Source organism: Sus scrofa, chromosome 2 (genome assembly GCF_054392235.1).
Source record: "Sus scrofa isolate SSC_HxYL_T2T_F1_AM1 chromosome 2, Sscrofa_HxYL_maternal_Yorkshire_Landrace_v2.0, whole genome shotgun sequence".
NCBI classification, from domain to species: Eukaryota; Metazoa; Chordata; class Mammalia; order Artiodactyla; family Suidae; genus Sus; species Sus scrofa.
The window spans coordinates 83,525,020-83,541,506 of NC_139384.1; the positions used below are offsets into that span (position 1 = coordinate 83,525,020).

Below are 16,487 nucleotides of genomic sequence, written 5' to 3' on the forward strand. Positions count from 1 at the left end.
GGTTGGAATAGAGTGTTGTAGCAGCAGATGGACTGCAGAAGCAGACAAGAGAACCCAACTGTCTTCTGTTAGGCCAGACGTTAAGAGATTTGTCAAAATGTAAAATAACACCCCTCTTCTCCCTAGTGTTTTTGGTTTCACAAGTACTTATTGTTTATAAAAGTGTATTAAGTAAATCTTACAGACTTATCTTAACTAAGTTAACTAGTTTTTGACATTTTCGTAGTGACGTGGTAAGTATCAGTAGTTGTGGCTCACATTCGCAAAAACTCTCGGGGATTCTCAATAATTTACAAATGTGGAAAGGGGTCCCAAGGCCAAAAACTTTGAGACCCACTGCATGTGAGATGGGAGCCCCAGTGTGACGGGCCTGAGTGGGTTCTGTAGGTACATCCATGTGAGTTTCTCCCCTGTCTCTGGCCTCCAAGGAATTTCAGACTGGAACTGACCGGCTCCGGCTGATAGCTTGTGGCACAGTTGGAAATGCTTTGGTTTGTGTCTTGCCACTCACTTGCCCAGGAGCTTGGGAGAATTGACCTCAGTTCCTGCATCTGTGGAATGGGAATAAGGCTAATCAAATCTGTGGATTATCATGTGTCAGGGACGTATGGCAGGTAATTGGCCCACTGGCACATGCAGATCCACATCAGTTACCACTGGCTGTTCCTATTCTAATTGGAGGCCAGAATAGAGAGAAAGCTCCTTTTGGATTATAGCCGAGTTCTCCACCTCACTGTTAATGACATCGGTGCTGATGGGAGCTGTCCTGTGTATTGTGGGTTGTTTAGCAGTGTCCCTGGCCTCTACCCACATGATGCCAGTGGCATCCACCTGTCCCATCATGATGAGAGAAAATGTCTTCAGACATTGTCAGATGTCCCTTTGGGGACAGAATCACCCCCATCTGAGAACTCCTGGTTTAGGGGATTCCATTGACACACACCTCCCCACCCCACCCCCAGTACTCTTTGTGACATAATCATCTGATCTATTAAAGTCCTAGGATGCTACACACATTTAAATACAGAAACTGAGTGGAGAGGGAGAGAGGAGGTAATTCATAGGAGCTGGGGGGCGGGGGGTTAGCCTGGTTTGTACAAGTCTGACCTACTGAGGATTTATTTGAGTATATTATGTGAGTTAGGGATCTGACTCAGTCTTTTTCTAATTAATACACGATTTCTTAACCTCAGCACACTTGATATTTGGGGGTAGATCATTCTTTGGAAGACTATCCTTTGCACTGTAGGGTGTTGATTAGCATCCCTGATCTCCATCCACGAGATGCCATTAGAGCTTCTCCCCATCATGAGAACCAAAAATGTTTCCAGGCATTGCCCCATGGCTAGGAGCTGAGGCTGGAGCAAAATCACCCCTAGTGAGAACTACTGGGTTATGAGATTAAGTAAAACTATCTGGGAATAAATTACTTGCCGACTAGAGCTTAGGGCTCACCCTCCCGACCTTTTTTTTTCTTTTTTTGTCTTTTTTTTTTTTTTTGTCTTTTTTTACTATTTCTTGGGCCGCTCCCTCGGCATATGGAGGTTCCCAGGCTAGGGGTCGAATCAGAGCTGTAGCCACCAGCCTACGCCAGAGCCACAGCAACGAGGGATCCAAGCCGAGTCTGCAACCTACACCACAGCTCACGGCAACGCCAGATGGTTAACCCACTGAGCAAGAGCAGGGACCGAACCCGCAACCTCGTGGTTCCTAGTCGGGTTCGTTAACCACTGCGCCACAATGGGCACTCCCCCGACCTTTTTTTTTCCTTCGTGGCCTTTTGGCAGCCATAGGCATCATGGCATTGTGGCCTTCATGTTCCCTCTTAAGGAGGGACAGTGCTTTCCATGACCTTCAGCACTGTTCCAGGTTCAAGGTGAGAACCTTCCGGATGCTCTGCATCTGGACCAGTCCCTTTCACTAGGGTTGAAGCCCAAGGCATGTCTGCAAGAAGAGTCTGCCTATCCCATTGTCCCCTCCCGCTGCTGAGTCTTGGAGCCCAGCTCATCCTTTCCAGTGAATCAATAGCGCTGACTCACGGGGCGCTTGTTCTGAAACCTGACAGAAACCATATTGGTTAGTCCATGCACATGTTTAGGAGGCAGGCCTTGGTTTTGCAGTAAGTTTTAAATGCTTTTGCTAAATTAAACTCCCCTAGGCTTGCCACACAGAATTTCAGGAATTTGTCGGCTCAAAATTAATGTCCATGTTGCATCTGTAACAGCAGAGTGGGAACGGGGAAAACAGTTCTTCACTTTGGCTTCTCCAATGGCAAGTTTGCCAGGCTCCCCTTTGTTCAGAGGAGAAGGGATGTTTTGCAGCATTGGTGTGGCCGCTGGGGGTCTAAGAGGCCGGGGTTATTCATCATCAGTGCCACCCTGGGGGGCCCTGCTGGTGGAGTCTCGTCAAAAGAGTGAGGGTCTTGTGTGCTGGCAGCATTGGCCCCTGAGTGAGGGAGACGTGCTTTCACAGCGTCCTGTGGTCATCTCAGTCTTCCCTCAGCTCAGGCATCAGAAGGCTCTGTCCCCACAATAGTCAGACTCCATCCACCTCGACCTGGTTCCAAGGCTGCAGGGCTTGCCTGAGCTGCCATTGTCACTGCCACTTCTCACCAAACCCGGACAGCAACCTGAGGGCTCCTCTCTGGTCCCCTGGCACCTCATTCTGCCTCCCTGAGATCTCTTCTAACCACTCCCACTTCCCTGACAGCTTACTACTGAACTTTCTAACACACAGAAATGGAAAGGGTTGCATGAGACCACTGCTGGGGTGATCTTTCAGAAATGCGAACCAGGTCATGTCAGTCCCTGCTTGGACTCCTCAGCATGCGCCCTCTCCAGACTCACCGCCCACCTTCCCCGAAGGAAACTCCAGTCACGTTGGCCTCCAGGTTCTTTCTGTCCTTAAGACCTTTGTACTTGGGATTCCCTCTGCCTACTGTGCTCTGCCCTCGCTCCTGGCTCACTCCGTGTCTGAGGTTCACATGACACCAGAGAGAGGCCTGACCCAACCATGCCCCCTATAGTCCCCTTTTGCCCTGTCACTCTTTCTCAGTGCCCTGCTTTATCCTTCTGGCACCTGTCTCCAGAATTATCTAATTATCCCTACTAACTTGTTTTTCTCTTCTCTTTCCACGAGGGCTGTGGCTTTGTCCAGCTTTCACCCTGTCCCCAGTGCTTAGCGTCTTGCCTGGCACATGGTGCATGCTCAGTAAATCATGCTGCTGTGAGCATGGCATGGCTAGTCGGCCTTCTGCCAGGTGTCACCTCAGTGATTCCCTTGGCTTCTGAAGGACTCGAGGAAGGGGCTGAGTGACTGAGCATCTGTGTTTAGGTGTCACTTGTCCAGACAGCTGTTGCAAGGGGCCAGATCGTGTGGCATTTATCATTGTTGGAGTCCTGGTCTTGAATCCAAGACCCCTGCTTTGAGATGGCATCAGCATATTTGCAGTTCTGTGTATAATTATGGAAATGATAATAATGCCGACATGGAGTTTGTACAGAAGACCAGGCACTTCCAAGCACTTGATGTGCATCATTTCTTTCTGTCCTTCCAACTGGGGTGTGGGTACCATCCCTGTTGGACAAACACAGGCAGTGTGTGGAAAAAGTGAGCTGACTTGCTTGGTTGTCGAGGCCGATCTGAATACACATAAACACACATAAACCAGCGCCCGCATTCCCGAATTTCATCGGTTGGTCTGCAGCCTCAACAGAGGTCCTGTAGTTCTTAGATTGCCTTCCTGTGAGGGGATTTCTCTTGTCTTTAGTGGATGACGGGTCTCCTGGATCTTCAGCCACTTGGACTTCACCCCAGCTGTGCTCGTGTTGCACCACCTAGTGGCAGAATAGAAAAGTGCTGTCAAAGCCAGCCACCTGAATTTCTTAGTTTTAGGTGAGGTTGCTGACTGTATGATGTATTTAATAGGTTTATGGGATTTCTGTTGGATTTAAGGCACAGAGATGTCCAAAGTACAGGGTCTGTCCCAGCAGCTCGTGGCCTGTGTGGATGGGGTGGGGGTGGAGGGGCAATACTTGTAGAAGTAAAGAAGGTAGATGTGGCCCCAGACGGGTTGTAGGGAACGTGAGGCACCTAGCTTGGAAGTCATGCTTAGGGTTCTGGTCCCACCTTTGCCACTTACCAGTTCTATGACTTGGGCATGGTACCCGTCTCTCCAAGGCCTCTCAGTCTTGTTTGTGATTTGCAAGTAATATCTATGCAGTAGGGCTCTGATGACATTGAACCAGATGGGGTGTGTAAAGCAGCTACCACTGGGTCTAGGAAGGGCCATTCAACAAATGTGAGTTGCTTATTATCCCCACTGTTGTCAGAAATGTGGGGTGAGGTTAGAGCATTGAGAAATGGCTTCGGTTTCAGTGGGTGAAGGTAACCACATTCCAGAAAGAAAGGCATAAGATCAAAGATACCGTCCTCTCCCAAGGCTCTGCCCCACTGTGATCTCTGTGAGTGAGAGTTGCCTAAGGAAAAATATATTCAAGTACCCAAAAAAAGGATGAAGGGGCCCACCGCCCACTAGCTGGGCTGTGTAGCCGCTGCGCCTATGGTACACTAAGGTTGAGAGAGGCATCGCCTAGCAACAGCATGATTGAGCTAAGTTCCATTTTTCACCAAAGAATTAGTTGGCGAACAGAGTTGACACATCAGTGACTAATTCACCTTTATGTTGCTGCACAGGACTGTTTATAATAATTCCTGAGAAAAGAAACGACTTGAAGGGTCGAGATAGTAAGTGTCACAGGATTAAAGCAGTTGCCATGTATTAACATACTGTTGTTTGTGTTGGCAAGATGCTTTCCATATTTTTTGCACAGATAAGAAGATTAAAACACATCAGCCCAGGATTAAAGCTCATTTTGCACAAGTACCTTGCTGACATTTTGGTCAAGAATTCTAAGTGTCTTTCCAGATGGGGGCTGTTTCCTGGCAGGTGTTCGAGTCATCATTTAGGAGAGAAAATAAACAAAACAGGCAAAGATAATCCAGATTCCCTTCTCTGTGTGTTTTCCTGGGTCTACATATTTTCTTCTATTTAGTTCTACAGACATTCTCAGAGACGGGATGGTGCCAAGGCTTGTTGCAGGGCAGGCCTGCCCATGGTCTTGTGTACATTACTCCCTGCACAGCATGAAGAAGGGAAATTTGTGTGCTGGAGTGGATGTGTGTGTGTTTTCAGCTTAGGCTGAGAATGTGTTACAATTCATAGAGCACCCATGGTTACACACTGGACAGATGAAAGGTCACATGGCTTGCTTCACCCTTGAGTGTGCACCTTGGAGCGGGTCTTGATTCTTCCCTTGAAGATCCTAAGGGTCTGCTGTTGGCTTAACTACATGCTTGTCCAAAGCAGATGGTCACTGACAACTGCTTTAGACCGGATATTACTTCTCAAAACAAAAGTGTGTTAGTTTCTTAGTGTCAGGGGCCCACCTGAGCGGAAAAGATGGGAGGAGGCAAACTGGGATGGTGACCTGCAGTGCGTGGATAGCAGCAGTCAGGGGCCCGGGCTTCCAGGTCAGGCCCACCAACTTGGAGACCCGGCCCTACCATGGACAAGTCATTCACTCTCCCTGAGCCTCTGTCCCCTGTTCTGTAAACTAAGGAACTACCTCTGAAGGTGGCTGTGAAGATTCAGGAGGATGATGCGAATAAAGCACTGAGCACTTGGCCTGGCCCATAAGTACTACACACCCAGTACCACTGGGTTTCTGGGAAACCCCATCTGGGGATGTCCTTGCTGTGACTGTATGGCACAGGCCGGCAGAAGTCTAAAGATGGGATCCTAAGACCTAGGACACACACCCTTCTACCCCAGGGCCACCTCCTTCCCTTGGTTGCAGCAGGGCCTTTGCCTCCTTTCCTCACGTCCCAGCAGCTGCTGCTACCCACCTTGTGCCTGGGGGCTCCCCCTTCTTAGACTGGCTTCAGAGAGGTGTCCCCTTGCTTCCCTTTCCTTGCTGTGTCTGAAATAAACACAGGTCATTTTGTTTTAAGGGTTTTTGGCACCAGTCACTCTCTGGACAGAAAAGATACAGATAAAACCTTTGAGTCCTGTACCCTCCCATACCTGTGGTGGTGTCAGGAAGCCCAGTGTTTTATTTCTCTCAAATGTAGGGCTTTTGACTTCCCCAACCCACTAAGTATACAGGCCCTCTCCCTGACATAGGCTTCGCACTCTGATGACAAGAGATGACTTGGGGCAGGGGCTCGGGAGAGAGCTTTTAGAACTTCCCATGCGTGCACCCCGAAGCCATCTGAGGATGTTCTCTAGTCTCAGAGCCCCTGGTCAGTAGTTTGTTTCTTTCTTTTCCTTCCTTCTTCTTGCACAGATATTATTTAAGCCTTATGTTAACATCGCTCACATCTCTACAACTTTGCAAAAACCCAAGAGATCAAATAGCTCACTTGCATTTGTATTGCTTGCTAGCATGATTAGCTCTCTACCTCTGTTATCTCTTTTTTTTTTTCCAATTCTTTTACAATATTTTTTGAAGTATACTTCATTTATAATGTTGTGTTAATTTCAGGAGTACAGCAAAGTGTTTTAGTTATGCATGCATATATATCTTTTCTTCCCCAGAGTCTTTTCCCTTATAGGGTACTACAAAATATTGAGTATAGTTCCCTGTGCTATACAGTAGGTCCTTGTTAGTCATCTATTTTCTATATAGTAGTGTGTTTATGTTAATCCCAAACTCCTAACTTGTCCCTCCCCACCTCTCTCCTCTTTGGTAACCAAAAGTTTGTTTTCTCTGTCTATGGGTCCATTTCTGTTTTATATATAAGTTCATTGGTATCATTTTTTTAATATATTTCTGCATATAAGCAATATCATATGATGTTTTTCTTTGGTTTACTTTGGTACGATAATCTCTAGGTCCATCCGTACTGCAGCAGATGGCATTATTTCATTTTTTTTTTTTTTTTTGTCTCTTTTTTGCTATTTCTTTGGGCCACTCCTGCAGCATATGGAGGTTCCCAGGCTAGGGGTCGAATTGGAGCTGTAGCCACTGGCCTGCGCCAGAGCCACAGCAACGCGGGATCCGAGCTGTGTCTGCAACCTACACCACAGCTCACGGCAACGCCGGACCGTTAACCCACTGAGCAAGGGCAAGGACCGAACCCGCAACCTCATGGTTCCTAGTCGGATTCGTTAACCACTGCGCCACGACGGGAACTCCTATTTCATTATTTTTATAGCTGAGTAATATACCACATCATTTTTCTCTATTCCTCTGTCCGTGGACATTTAGGTTGTTTCCATGTCTTGGCTACTGTAAATAGTGTTGCTGTGAACATTGGGGTGCATGTATAGTCTCGGCTTCATTTTTTTTCCCCCAGATATATGCCCAGGAGTGGGATTGCAGGATCATAAGGGAGTCTCCCCCCACTTCTTTTTTTTTTAGGGCCACACCTGCAGATTATGGAAGTTCCCAGGCTAGGGGTCAAATCGGAGCTTCACTTGCCAGCCTACACCACAGCCACAGCAACATGGGATCTGAGCCTCATCTGTGACCTGTACCACAGCTCATGGCAACGCCAGATCCTTAACCCACTGAGCAAGGCAAGGGATTGAACCCACATCCTTATGGATAGTAGTCAGGTTTGTAACCTCTGAGCCACAACAAACTCCTGGGAGCTCTATTTTTAATTTTTTAAGGAACCTCCATACTGTTTTCCATAGCAGTTGTACCAATTTATATTCCCATCAACAGTGTAGTAGGGGTCCCTTTTCTTCACACCCTCTCCAAGCATTTATTATTCGTAGATTTTTTGATGATGGCCATTCTAACTGGTGTGAGGTGGTACCTCATTGTAGTTGTGATTTGCGTTTCTCTAATAATTGGTGATGAACATCTTTCCATGTGACTTTTGGCCATCTGTCTGTCGTCTTTGGAGAAGAAGTATCTGTTTAGATCATCTGCCTTTTTTGGGGGGTGGGGGGTGCATGGCAGGCAGAAGTTCCCAGACCCAGGCCAGGGATCGAACCTGCATCACAGCAGTGACAACACCAAATCTTTAATCACTCCTGTAGGTAGTCTTTACATTTTGTTGGTGGTTTCCTTTGCTGTGCAAGATATTTCAAGTTTCATTAGGTCCTATTTTTTTATTTTTGTTTTTATTTCCATTACTTTAGGGGACAGATCCAAAGATATTGTTGTGATTTATGTCAAAGGGTACTCTGCCTGTTTTCCTCTAGGAGTTTTATAGTAGCTGGTCTTACGTTTAGGTCTTTAATTCATTTTGAGTTTCTGTGTGTGGTATTAGAGAAATGTTCTAATTTCATTTTTTTTACATGTAGCTTTCCAGTTTTCCCAGCACCATTTATTAAAGGGACTCTTTTCTCTGTTGTATATTCTTTCCTCCTTTGTCCTGGATTAATTGATCATAGGTGCATGGGTTTAGTTCTGGGTTTTCTATCCTGTTCCATTGATCTGTATTTCTTTTTTTGGTACCAGTACTATATTGTTTTGATTGCTGTAGCTTTGTAGTGTAGTCTGAAGTCAGGGAGCCTGATTCCTCCAGCTCTGTTTTTCTTTCTCAAGATCACTTTAGCTATTCGGGGTCTTGTGTTTCTGTACAGAAGTTTAAATTTTTTGTTCTGATTTTGATAATTTTTTTAATAAAAATTTTTTTTTTTAACAGTTACGCCTGTGTCATATGGAAATTCCCTAGCCAGGTCTAATTGGAGCTGCAGTTGTAGTTGGTGCCACAGACACAGCAACACTGGATCCAAGCTGCATCTGCTCTGCAGCTTGTGGCAACAGCAGGTCCTTAACCTACTGAGATGCCAGGGATCGCACCTGGATCCTCAATGATAGGTCCTTAACCTGCTGAGCCACAGTAGGAACTCCCACTATTGGGAATTTGATAGGGATTGCATTGAATATGAAGATTGGCTAGTATAGTCATTTTGACAGTATTGATTCTCCCACTCCAAGAACATGATAATATCTTTCCATCTGTTTGTGTCATCTTCAGTTTCTTTCAGTAGCATCTTAACAGTTTTCAGAGTACAAGTCTTTTGCCTCCTTAGGTAGGTTTATTCCTAGGTATTTTATTCTTTCTGATAGGGTGGTAAATGGAATTGTTTCCTTATTTTCTCTTTCTGATCTTTCGTTGCTAGTGTATAGAAATGCAACAGATTTCTGTATGTTAATTTTGTATCCAGCGACTTTACTTAATTCATGGATGAGCTCTAGTAGTTTTCTAGTAATAGCATCTTTGGGATTTTCTATGTATAGTATCATGTCATCTGCAAACAGTGACAGTGTTACTTCTTTTTTCCATTTTGGATTCTTTTTATTTCTTTTTCTTCTCTGATTGCTGTGGCTAGGACTTCCATAACTGTTGAATAAAAGTGGTGAGAGTGGCCATCTTTGTCTTACTCCTGATCCTAGAGGAAATGCTTTTAGCTTTTCACTGTGGTGTATGATGTTGACTGTGGGTTTATCATATGTGGCTTTTATTATATTGGGGTAGGTTTCCTCTGTGCCCAGTTTCTGGAGAGTTTTTTGTTTGTTTGTTTGTTTTAAGGGTCACTTTCATGGCAAGTGGAAATTCCCAGGCCAGGGGTTGAATCGGAGCTGCAGCTGCCAGCCCACACCACAGCCACTGCCACTGCCACAGCAACGTGGGATCCGCACTGCATCTGCAGCCTCCACCACAGCTCGTGGCAACACCAGATCCTTTAACCCACTGAGTGAAGCCAGGGATCGAACCTGAGTCCTTATGGATACTAGTTGGGTTCATTACCACTGAGCCATAATGGGAACTCCTGCAGAGTTTTTATCATAAATGGATGTTGAAGTAGTTTATGCTTTAGGAGAAGGGCCTGCCACCTTGGGAATCCCTTTCTTACCCAGAGACCTCTGTACCCTACAAGGAGAATGGTCTGTGGCCCCTTGGGTCAGGAGGCAGCCTGCATCTCAAGGACTCCCAACTTCTTTGAAGCCATCTTGATTCATTTGCTCAAGAAAGAAAGTACCTGAATGTGATTGGTGCTTACCTTCCAGGAGCCTCTATGCTGGGCCCATGCAGGTGTGAATGGACCAAGGAGGGGATGCATTTCACTCCTGTTGCCCTGGGCTGAGGTGTTTCCTATCTGTCTTTAAGGGTCTGGAGCCCGATTGTGCCCACCCTGACCATTTTTCTTCAGTGCTGCCTCATTCCTCCCACTCCTGGCCACCTGACTAAATGCCACTCATCCTTCTGCTTAAGTGACACTTCCTTTAAGAAGCCCTCCCTGATCCACTCCTCCTTTGCAGCCTCACCATGTTGGGTGCCCCAGCTCTGTGTTCTGAGTCTCTTCTCCACGTCACCTGAGTCTGATGTCAGCTCCTGGCAGACAGGGGACATACCTCTCCATGTCACCACCACACCCAAAAGCCAGCATGATGCCTGGCGCACAGTGGACACCCAGATGTGTGGAGCCACAGAAAGTTGCAGTTGTCAAATGGATGTTATTATTGAATCTGTGAAAGAGCAAGAGGTGCATCTGCGGAAGTGGTTCCCAAGCTCAGCAAGGTGGACCCTGACAGTCACAGCCACGTCATCAGTGCTTCTGGGAGCAGGGCTCCGAAGAGGATGGGTTAGAAAGTGTGTATGGCAGGGCCCACACATCTGGGAGGGGTATGGAACAAAAGCAGAGATCTGCAGCTTTTGCATCTAGGCTTACCTGCCTGTGCTTATCAGCAGAACTGCAAAGATTACATCCAGGATGCAGGCTAAGCTGCCCCATTTTACATCCAAACTGCAAGGTCAGGTGGAGGGTGGCAGGGGAGAGGAGGGAGAGCCTTTGCTCTGGGCTGGGATGTCATCAGGGGCTACTCAGTTCAGCTTCTGGCCAGGTCTTTCCCCTTCCCCACCCCCGCCCCCATGCTCTTTCCCTGGGGACTGGGGAAGCAGGGTACTTTCCCTGGCTGGAGTAGCAGTTGGGCTCCAACAGAGTGCCACTTGGGGCACAGGAGCTGAGGAGGGGCATGTGGAGGATGCTGGGGGGAGAGGGGTTGGGATCAAGCAGTTGCCAGCTTAGACTTGGCATCAGTGCCTTGGAAAGCCAAGGTGAGGCCAAAGCACCCAATGCATCCCAGAAGCGCCTGGGCCGCCCAGAGGCAGGAGTGTTATTTGAGGTGACTCGGGGTTCTGAATCTCACCCACTTCACACAACAGTGTTGGCCGCAGTTGGCCACAGATCTCAGTTGTCTCTGGGTTTTCCTGGAAAGGGGGTGTTCCCTGGTCAGATAACTCTGAGGAACTTTTGGTGAAACAGGTTTCTTTACCATTGTTTTCCTTAACCTTTCTTATGTTGATGAGTCTTGTCCATGCTCCAGGCAGCCTGCTTTTTTACAAACTAATTTGATCAGAGAGCGTTTCACAGAACCAAAAAATAGAAAAACACCTGGTGGACAGAGTCTGTATCAAACAAGTACATATATTTGGTTAACATATTAATATTTTGGGTCTTTCCGGTAGCCTAGGTCTCTCCACAAATCTCTAGTGGTGGTTTTCCCTTCAGTCATGAAAGAAAAGCTGGGCCAGAAGCCTCCTTGCTTCTGTCCTATGTTCCCCAAACTTGAGTTTTCAGTTACATAAATGATGCTGGTAATTCAGTGACAACCAGGAGCAGTGGTGACATGGGAAGATTTTAAAAAAAGAAGTGCTTACTTAAATGTGGGGCAGTTCTTGCATGGAACAGGGTGCATGTGTGTTGTCACCGTGGAATCAGTGCTGACTTAGAAGTTACGGACTTTGGGCCCTCTTGGCGTTGAGCAGAAACAAAACTTGCGTGGCTCTGGTGCTTTGTGTCTTTGATAGAGAACTGACTGAAGTTCATGACCACCAAGCCTTGCCCTCCTCGGGGGTCTCTTTGGCTCTCCGAGTGGGCTGCTAGGGCCCAAGCCTCCTGGCCCCAGCCTGTGTGACACACAGCATTTCGCTCCCTCTGTAACTGCTTGTTGAGCAGGTATTACACTTGAGACTGTTTGGCTCTGACAAGACAGAGGTGAACCCAACAGAGGCCCCGTTCCTCTGGAGCTTTCCCGGGGTGGACATTGCTGGTGAGCAAATAAACACATCACATAGACTCCCCCCCCACCCACACACACACAGCTCCCAGACTTCGCAGTGCCTGGCCAGGTTGGCACACATAGCCCCTCCCTTTTCATCAGATGTTTTACTCTAAAGTTTTTTGCCCTCAGCTTCCTGTTCCCCATTTTCCCATGGTGCCTTGCACAGAATAAGGGCTTAGAAAATATTTCTGTGATTGCATAGCAGCTGTTGTTACACATGTGAGGAAGTACAGAGGGGGTTTAGTTCAAACATTTATCGGACGGTTCCTGGATGGCACGCGGGAACTGTGTCTGTGGTCTCTCAGCCTCCCTGACAGGTAGCCTCAGTATAACCCGTGCTGGGTACAAGCCAGAGCTCGCTTCATTAAGGAGCACATTTCAAACTGGGAGCCTCCTTAAGGAGGTGGTGTCTGTGCCTGGGTGTGTGTTGACCACAGAAGAGCAAGTGAGAATGTCTTCTAGGTGGAGGAACTAAGCCAGGCAAAAGCCTAGAAGCATGACAGAAGCGAGGGGCGTGCCGGGGACAGGGACACTTCAGTGCCACAGTCATGGTCAGCGGCGGGGTAGCCTTTGAAGGGCCTTTGCCCCTAGTCTGGGAGGCCCTTGCCAAGTTTTGAGCATAAGTTTCACAGCAGTGTTCTGGCCGCTCTGTGGAGGCCACCCTTAAGGGGGTGAGAGTAGAGGCAGAGAAGGAAGGGAGCTCTCAACTATGACTGTGGTGGCAGCAGGTGGTTGAGGAGCAGGAGCCCGGAGTTAATGAGGGCGGATCTGCTTTTGGAGCTCAGACCGCAGTGTGTTCTCCATGGCTTCCCTCTGCCGCCCCCCTACCCCGCCCCATGCAGCATGCCCAGTTGCAGTACAGGGTTGTCCTTCCAGCAGAGGGGACCTCTCCCAGCTTATGCCTGGACCATGCTGGGTGGGACCTTCGCACCACAGACAGCCGCCTGCTCAAACTAATTCCCATCCTGTCCTGTCCCACGGGCTCACAGGCAGCCCCTCCTGTGCCTGCCTGCACATCAGCCAACACAGTCCCAGCAACAGGAAGCTCTTCCTCTGCCATCCAAATGGTTCTCTCTCCATTCTAGTCCTTACAGTCTGGCTGTTGTTTTCTGCAGTGCCCCCTCCTCTTACTTATCTCCCCACCAGATACTTGAATCCCTGCAGGGTGCCAAATACTGCTCTCAAACTGTGGAACATGGAGGGGACAAGGCACTCTCCAGGCTCATGGAGTTGATAGCTTAGTAGGGGGAACACACCACAAACCCCTAAATACATAGCATATCAGGTGAGGATATCTGCTGTGACAAGAAAGAAAGTCAGGGTCAAACAGGGTTTGGCGTGTGTTTAAGTCTATGGCAGCTAAACCTCACCTCTCAGAGAGGCCAGAGGCTGTTAAAGACTAGGAACAGGAGTTCCCTTATGGCTTCACAGGTTAAAGGACCCTGCTGTTGTGCAGGTTCAGTCCCTGGCCCAGGAACTTCCACCTGCCACCGGTGTGGTCAAAAAAAAAATAAAAGACTAGGGGCAGAAATCAAGCTCAGACTGGCTTAAACAAAAATCCGCATTTGCTGGCTTAACTGAAAAGTCAGAGTCAGGTGAGGGCTTAGCTTTGGGCCTCCAGGGTTCCATTTCCTTCTCTATCTTCAGCTCCGCTTTCTGCTGGATTGGCTGCACTCTGTGCCCCTTGTGGTGACATCCCTTCCACAGTGGCTCTGGCGAAAGTCCTGGACCCAAGTCTCTTTTGCTGCCTCAGCCTGGCCTGATTGTTGTGCCGTGGGGTGCCCTGGGGCAGGAGCCTGCAGTTCTCCCCTCTGTGGACCTGGAGTCCAGATTGGGCTCCTGTAAACCATGGCAGGGGCGGGGGATGCTGCGCTGGCCACAACCCCAGCTCCTGCCTCTGCCCCTCTGCGCCTTGCAGCTGGAAGGCCCAGAGTCAAATGCAGAAGTGAGGCTGGGCCCTAACCTGCAGCCCTGGATGTTGGGCTTGTGGGGTGAAGGGCAGTAACAGAGGATGACTGGGGTTCCCATGGTAGACATGGTGAGGGTAAGCTGCCACTGTCCCCAGAGCCCCTCCAGCATTCCTTTGCTGTCCCTTGTTGCCTGGCAGTAGTTACTTTCATTCAGCCCTCCGTGTTTGTCAAGCAGCAGCCATCTGTGCTGGGGTGATGGCTGTTTTAGGAAGCGTGGAAGGCCCTTTGGCACCCCCACTCTCCTCCCTTATGGCATTTTGCTCTTGTAAATGTTGTTCACCCCAGTGTTTGCGTAGACTGTGTGTGGTGAGGATTGTTGTGTCGGACCAAGTGTCACAAGGCTTCAGTGAGCACAGCAGGGGGAATAGTCTCCATTGGTGGGTCCTGCCACCAAAGTCAAGATTGGCATGTGTCCTGCCCCTTTGTGGAGTGGGAGTTTTGAGGGGTGGGGAGTGGGACAGTGTCTGTGTGACCATCTCAGTCTTGTGCTTTTACTCCTCAAACCTTGTCCCTGCCCCATCTTCTTTATTGTGGGTGATCCCCATTGCCTCCTGACAGGTCTCCCCATGTCGCCTCCTTCCCCAGACTCTGTTCTTTCTGTGCTTCCCCCACTCCTTTTACAGTTGTCCTGGTTCCTTAGCATTGCCACAGTCTGCCCCATGGGCTCCCGGTCACCTGTCCCTCTCCCTTCTGGGCTCTTCTTGAGACTTCAGCCCAGCCACCTCTTCTCGGGGATGTTTCCCTGATGCTCCAGACCAGACACTCAGACCAGATCCCACTTGAGTGCTCGAGTGGCCTGCAGATTGTGCCCCCTCCTGTGTAGCAGTCTTGCCGTGGTAAAGCTGTGCCAGTGCAGGTTCCTGGTTCACCTTAGCTCCCCATGGCTGAGGGGAGGGGGAGGGGCTGTACAGGTGCTCCCCAAACTCACGACTCCCCTTGCTTCCCATCCAGGCTGCCCTCCAGCCTCAAATGTTGAGGCAGGCCCTGGGCGCATACCACAGGGTTCACGAGTGTACCCACAGCCTCCCTGATGCAGGCACATGTGGGCCTCCCCCATGGGTCATGGTGGGCCTCATCCAGAACCCCATGGCTGGCTGCCGCCTGCTCAAGGACAAGTGACAAAGGGCTGTGGACTCAGCTACCCCTGGATGGGAGACAGATGGTGCTGCCTGAGAGTGACCGGCAGCATCTCGCTGGTCCATTTGTGTGACAGCATCCCAAAGGGTTTCTTCCTTCATCAGCACCTGTGCAAGATGGACTCCCAGACCTTCACACCTCTATGCATTGTTTTAAATGGGTGCTCATATAGAGACCTGAGTGGAACACTGGGCTATCTTGAGTGGAGTAAGCTCTCCAAAGAACATGTGCCGTGTGGGGATGAGTTGCAAACTGGTCACCTCTGGTCCCGGCTGGCCTGCAGACTTGGAGAAAACACACACACACACACACACACACACACACACACCCACTGGCTGGCCTGCAGACTTGGAGAAAACACACACACACACACACACACACACTGGCTGGCCTGCAGACTTGGAGAAAACACACACACACACACACACACACACCCACACACACCCACTGGCTGACCTGCAGACTTGGAGAAAACACACACACACACAAAGATTAAAACCCTAAACTAGCCTCCAGCATTTGGAATTGGGAACCTGCTGTCTCTGCTCCTTGTTCCTGCAGTGCCACACTTGGTGGCACTGAATAGCAGCCTGCCACACTCCCCACTCCGCTTCCTCCATCAGTGACATGGCCTGTCCTAAGTAAGTTTTAAAACCTTTTTGTTGGCGTATATATGCACACAACAAAGTGCACGTATCGTCCTGTTGAGTGTTGGGTTTTTACAACTGAACACTTCCCCACATCCATGACAAGAAACTTTTGTAAATGATTGGATGTTCTTTCGAGTTATGGGTTTTATATCGGGTTTGTTTTTTCTTTTTAACTTATTACAAACGAATGTAGCTTTGTTTACGAAAAATACAGTGTTGGGGGGAAAAACACCAATTTTTCTTTTTGCAGAAAAGCCTGCCATTGCTCCGCCCGTCTTTGTGTTTCAGAAGGATAAAGGACAAAAGGTAAGGGGCCGGTATGTTCTCCCTTCACATGGTTACTCTGACTTGGTTTCTTCCCAGGTCTCATGGCTGAGGATCTTCTGCCTTTTAAGCCTTCACGTTGAGCTTGGAGGGGGCAAAAGGCCCAGTGGCTTTAGGTTACTGCAGCAAGAGGTTAAGAATGGGGTGTGTGGACAGGGCTCAGAGACCCTACTTTGAAAAACAGTGGTAAAAAGCTTCTTTCTCATTGCAGATGATTTGTTTTAGAAGTACTGCTGTGCTTTAGGAAAACTGGTTGGCCTGTGGGGAGTGGGGGCTGGGGAAAGGGAGGAAGGTAAGGAGAGGAAGCTGTGCTGGTT

The 16,487-nt window shown here is 48.7% G+C and overlaps 1 protein-coding gene across 23 annotated transcripts in view; it reads left to right on the forward strand.

The window, feature by feature from the left end:
- Window positions 1–16,487, forward strand: part of RANBP3 (RAN binding protein 3) — a 60,180-nt gene that overhangs the window by 6,415 nt on the left and 37,278 nt on the right. For all 23 annotated transcript variants that reach the window (XR_014837743.1, XR_014837745.1, XR_014837744.1 and 20 more), the window contains exon 2: window positions 16,097–16,152. Coding sequence is in view for 16 of the 23 variants with exons in the window: in XM_085013182.1 (XP_084869308.1) it covers window positions 16,097–16,152 (56 nt within the window). In the remaining 7 variants the exon portion in view is untranslated. The remainder of the gene's footprint in view (window positions 1–16,096; window positions 16,153–16,487) is intronic.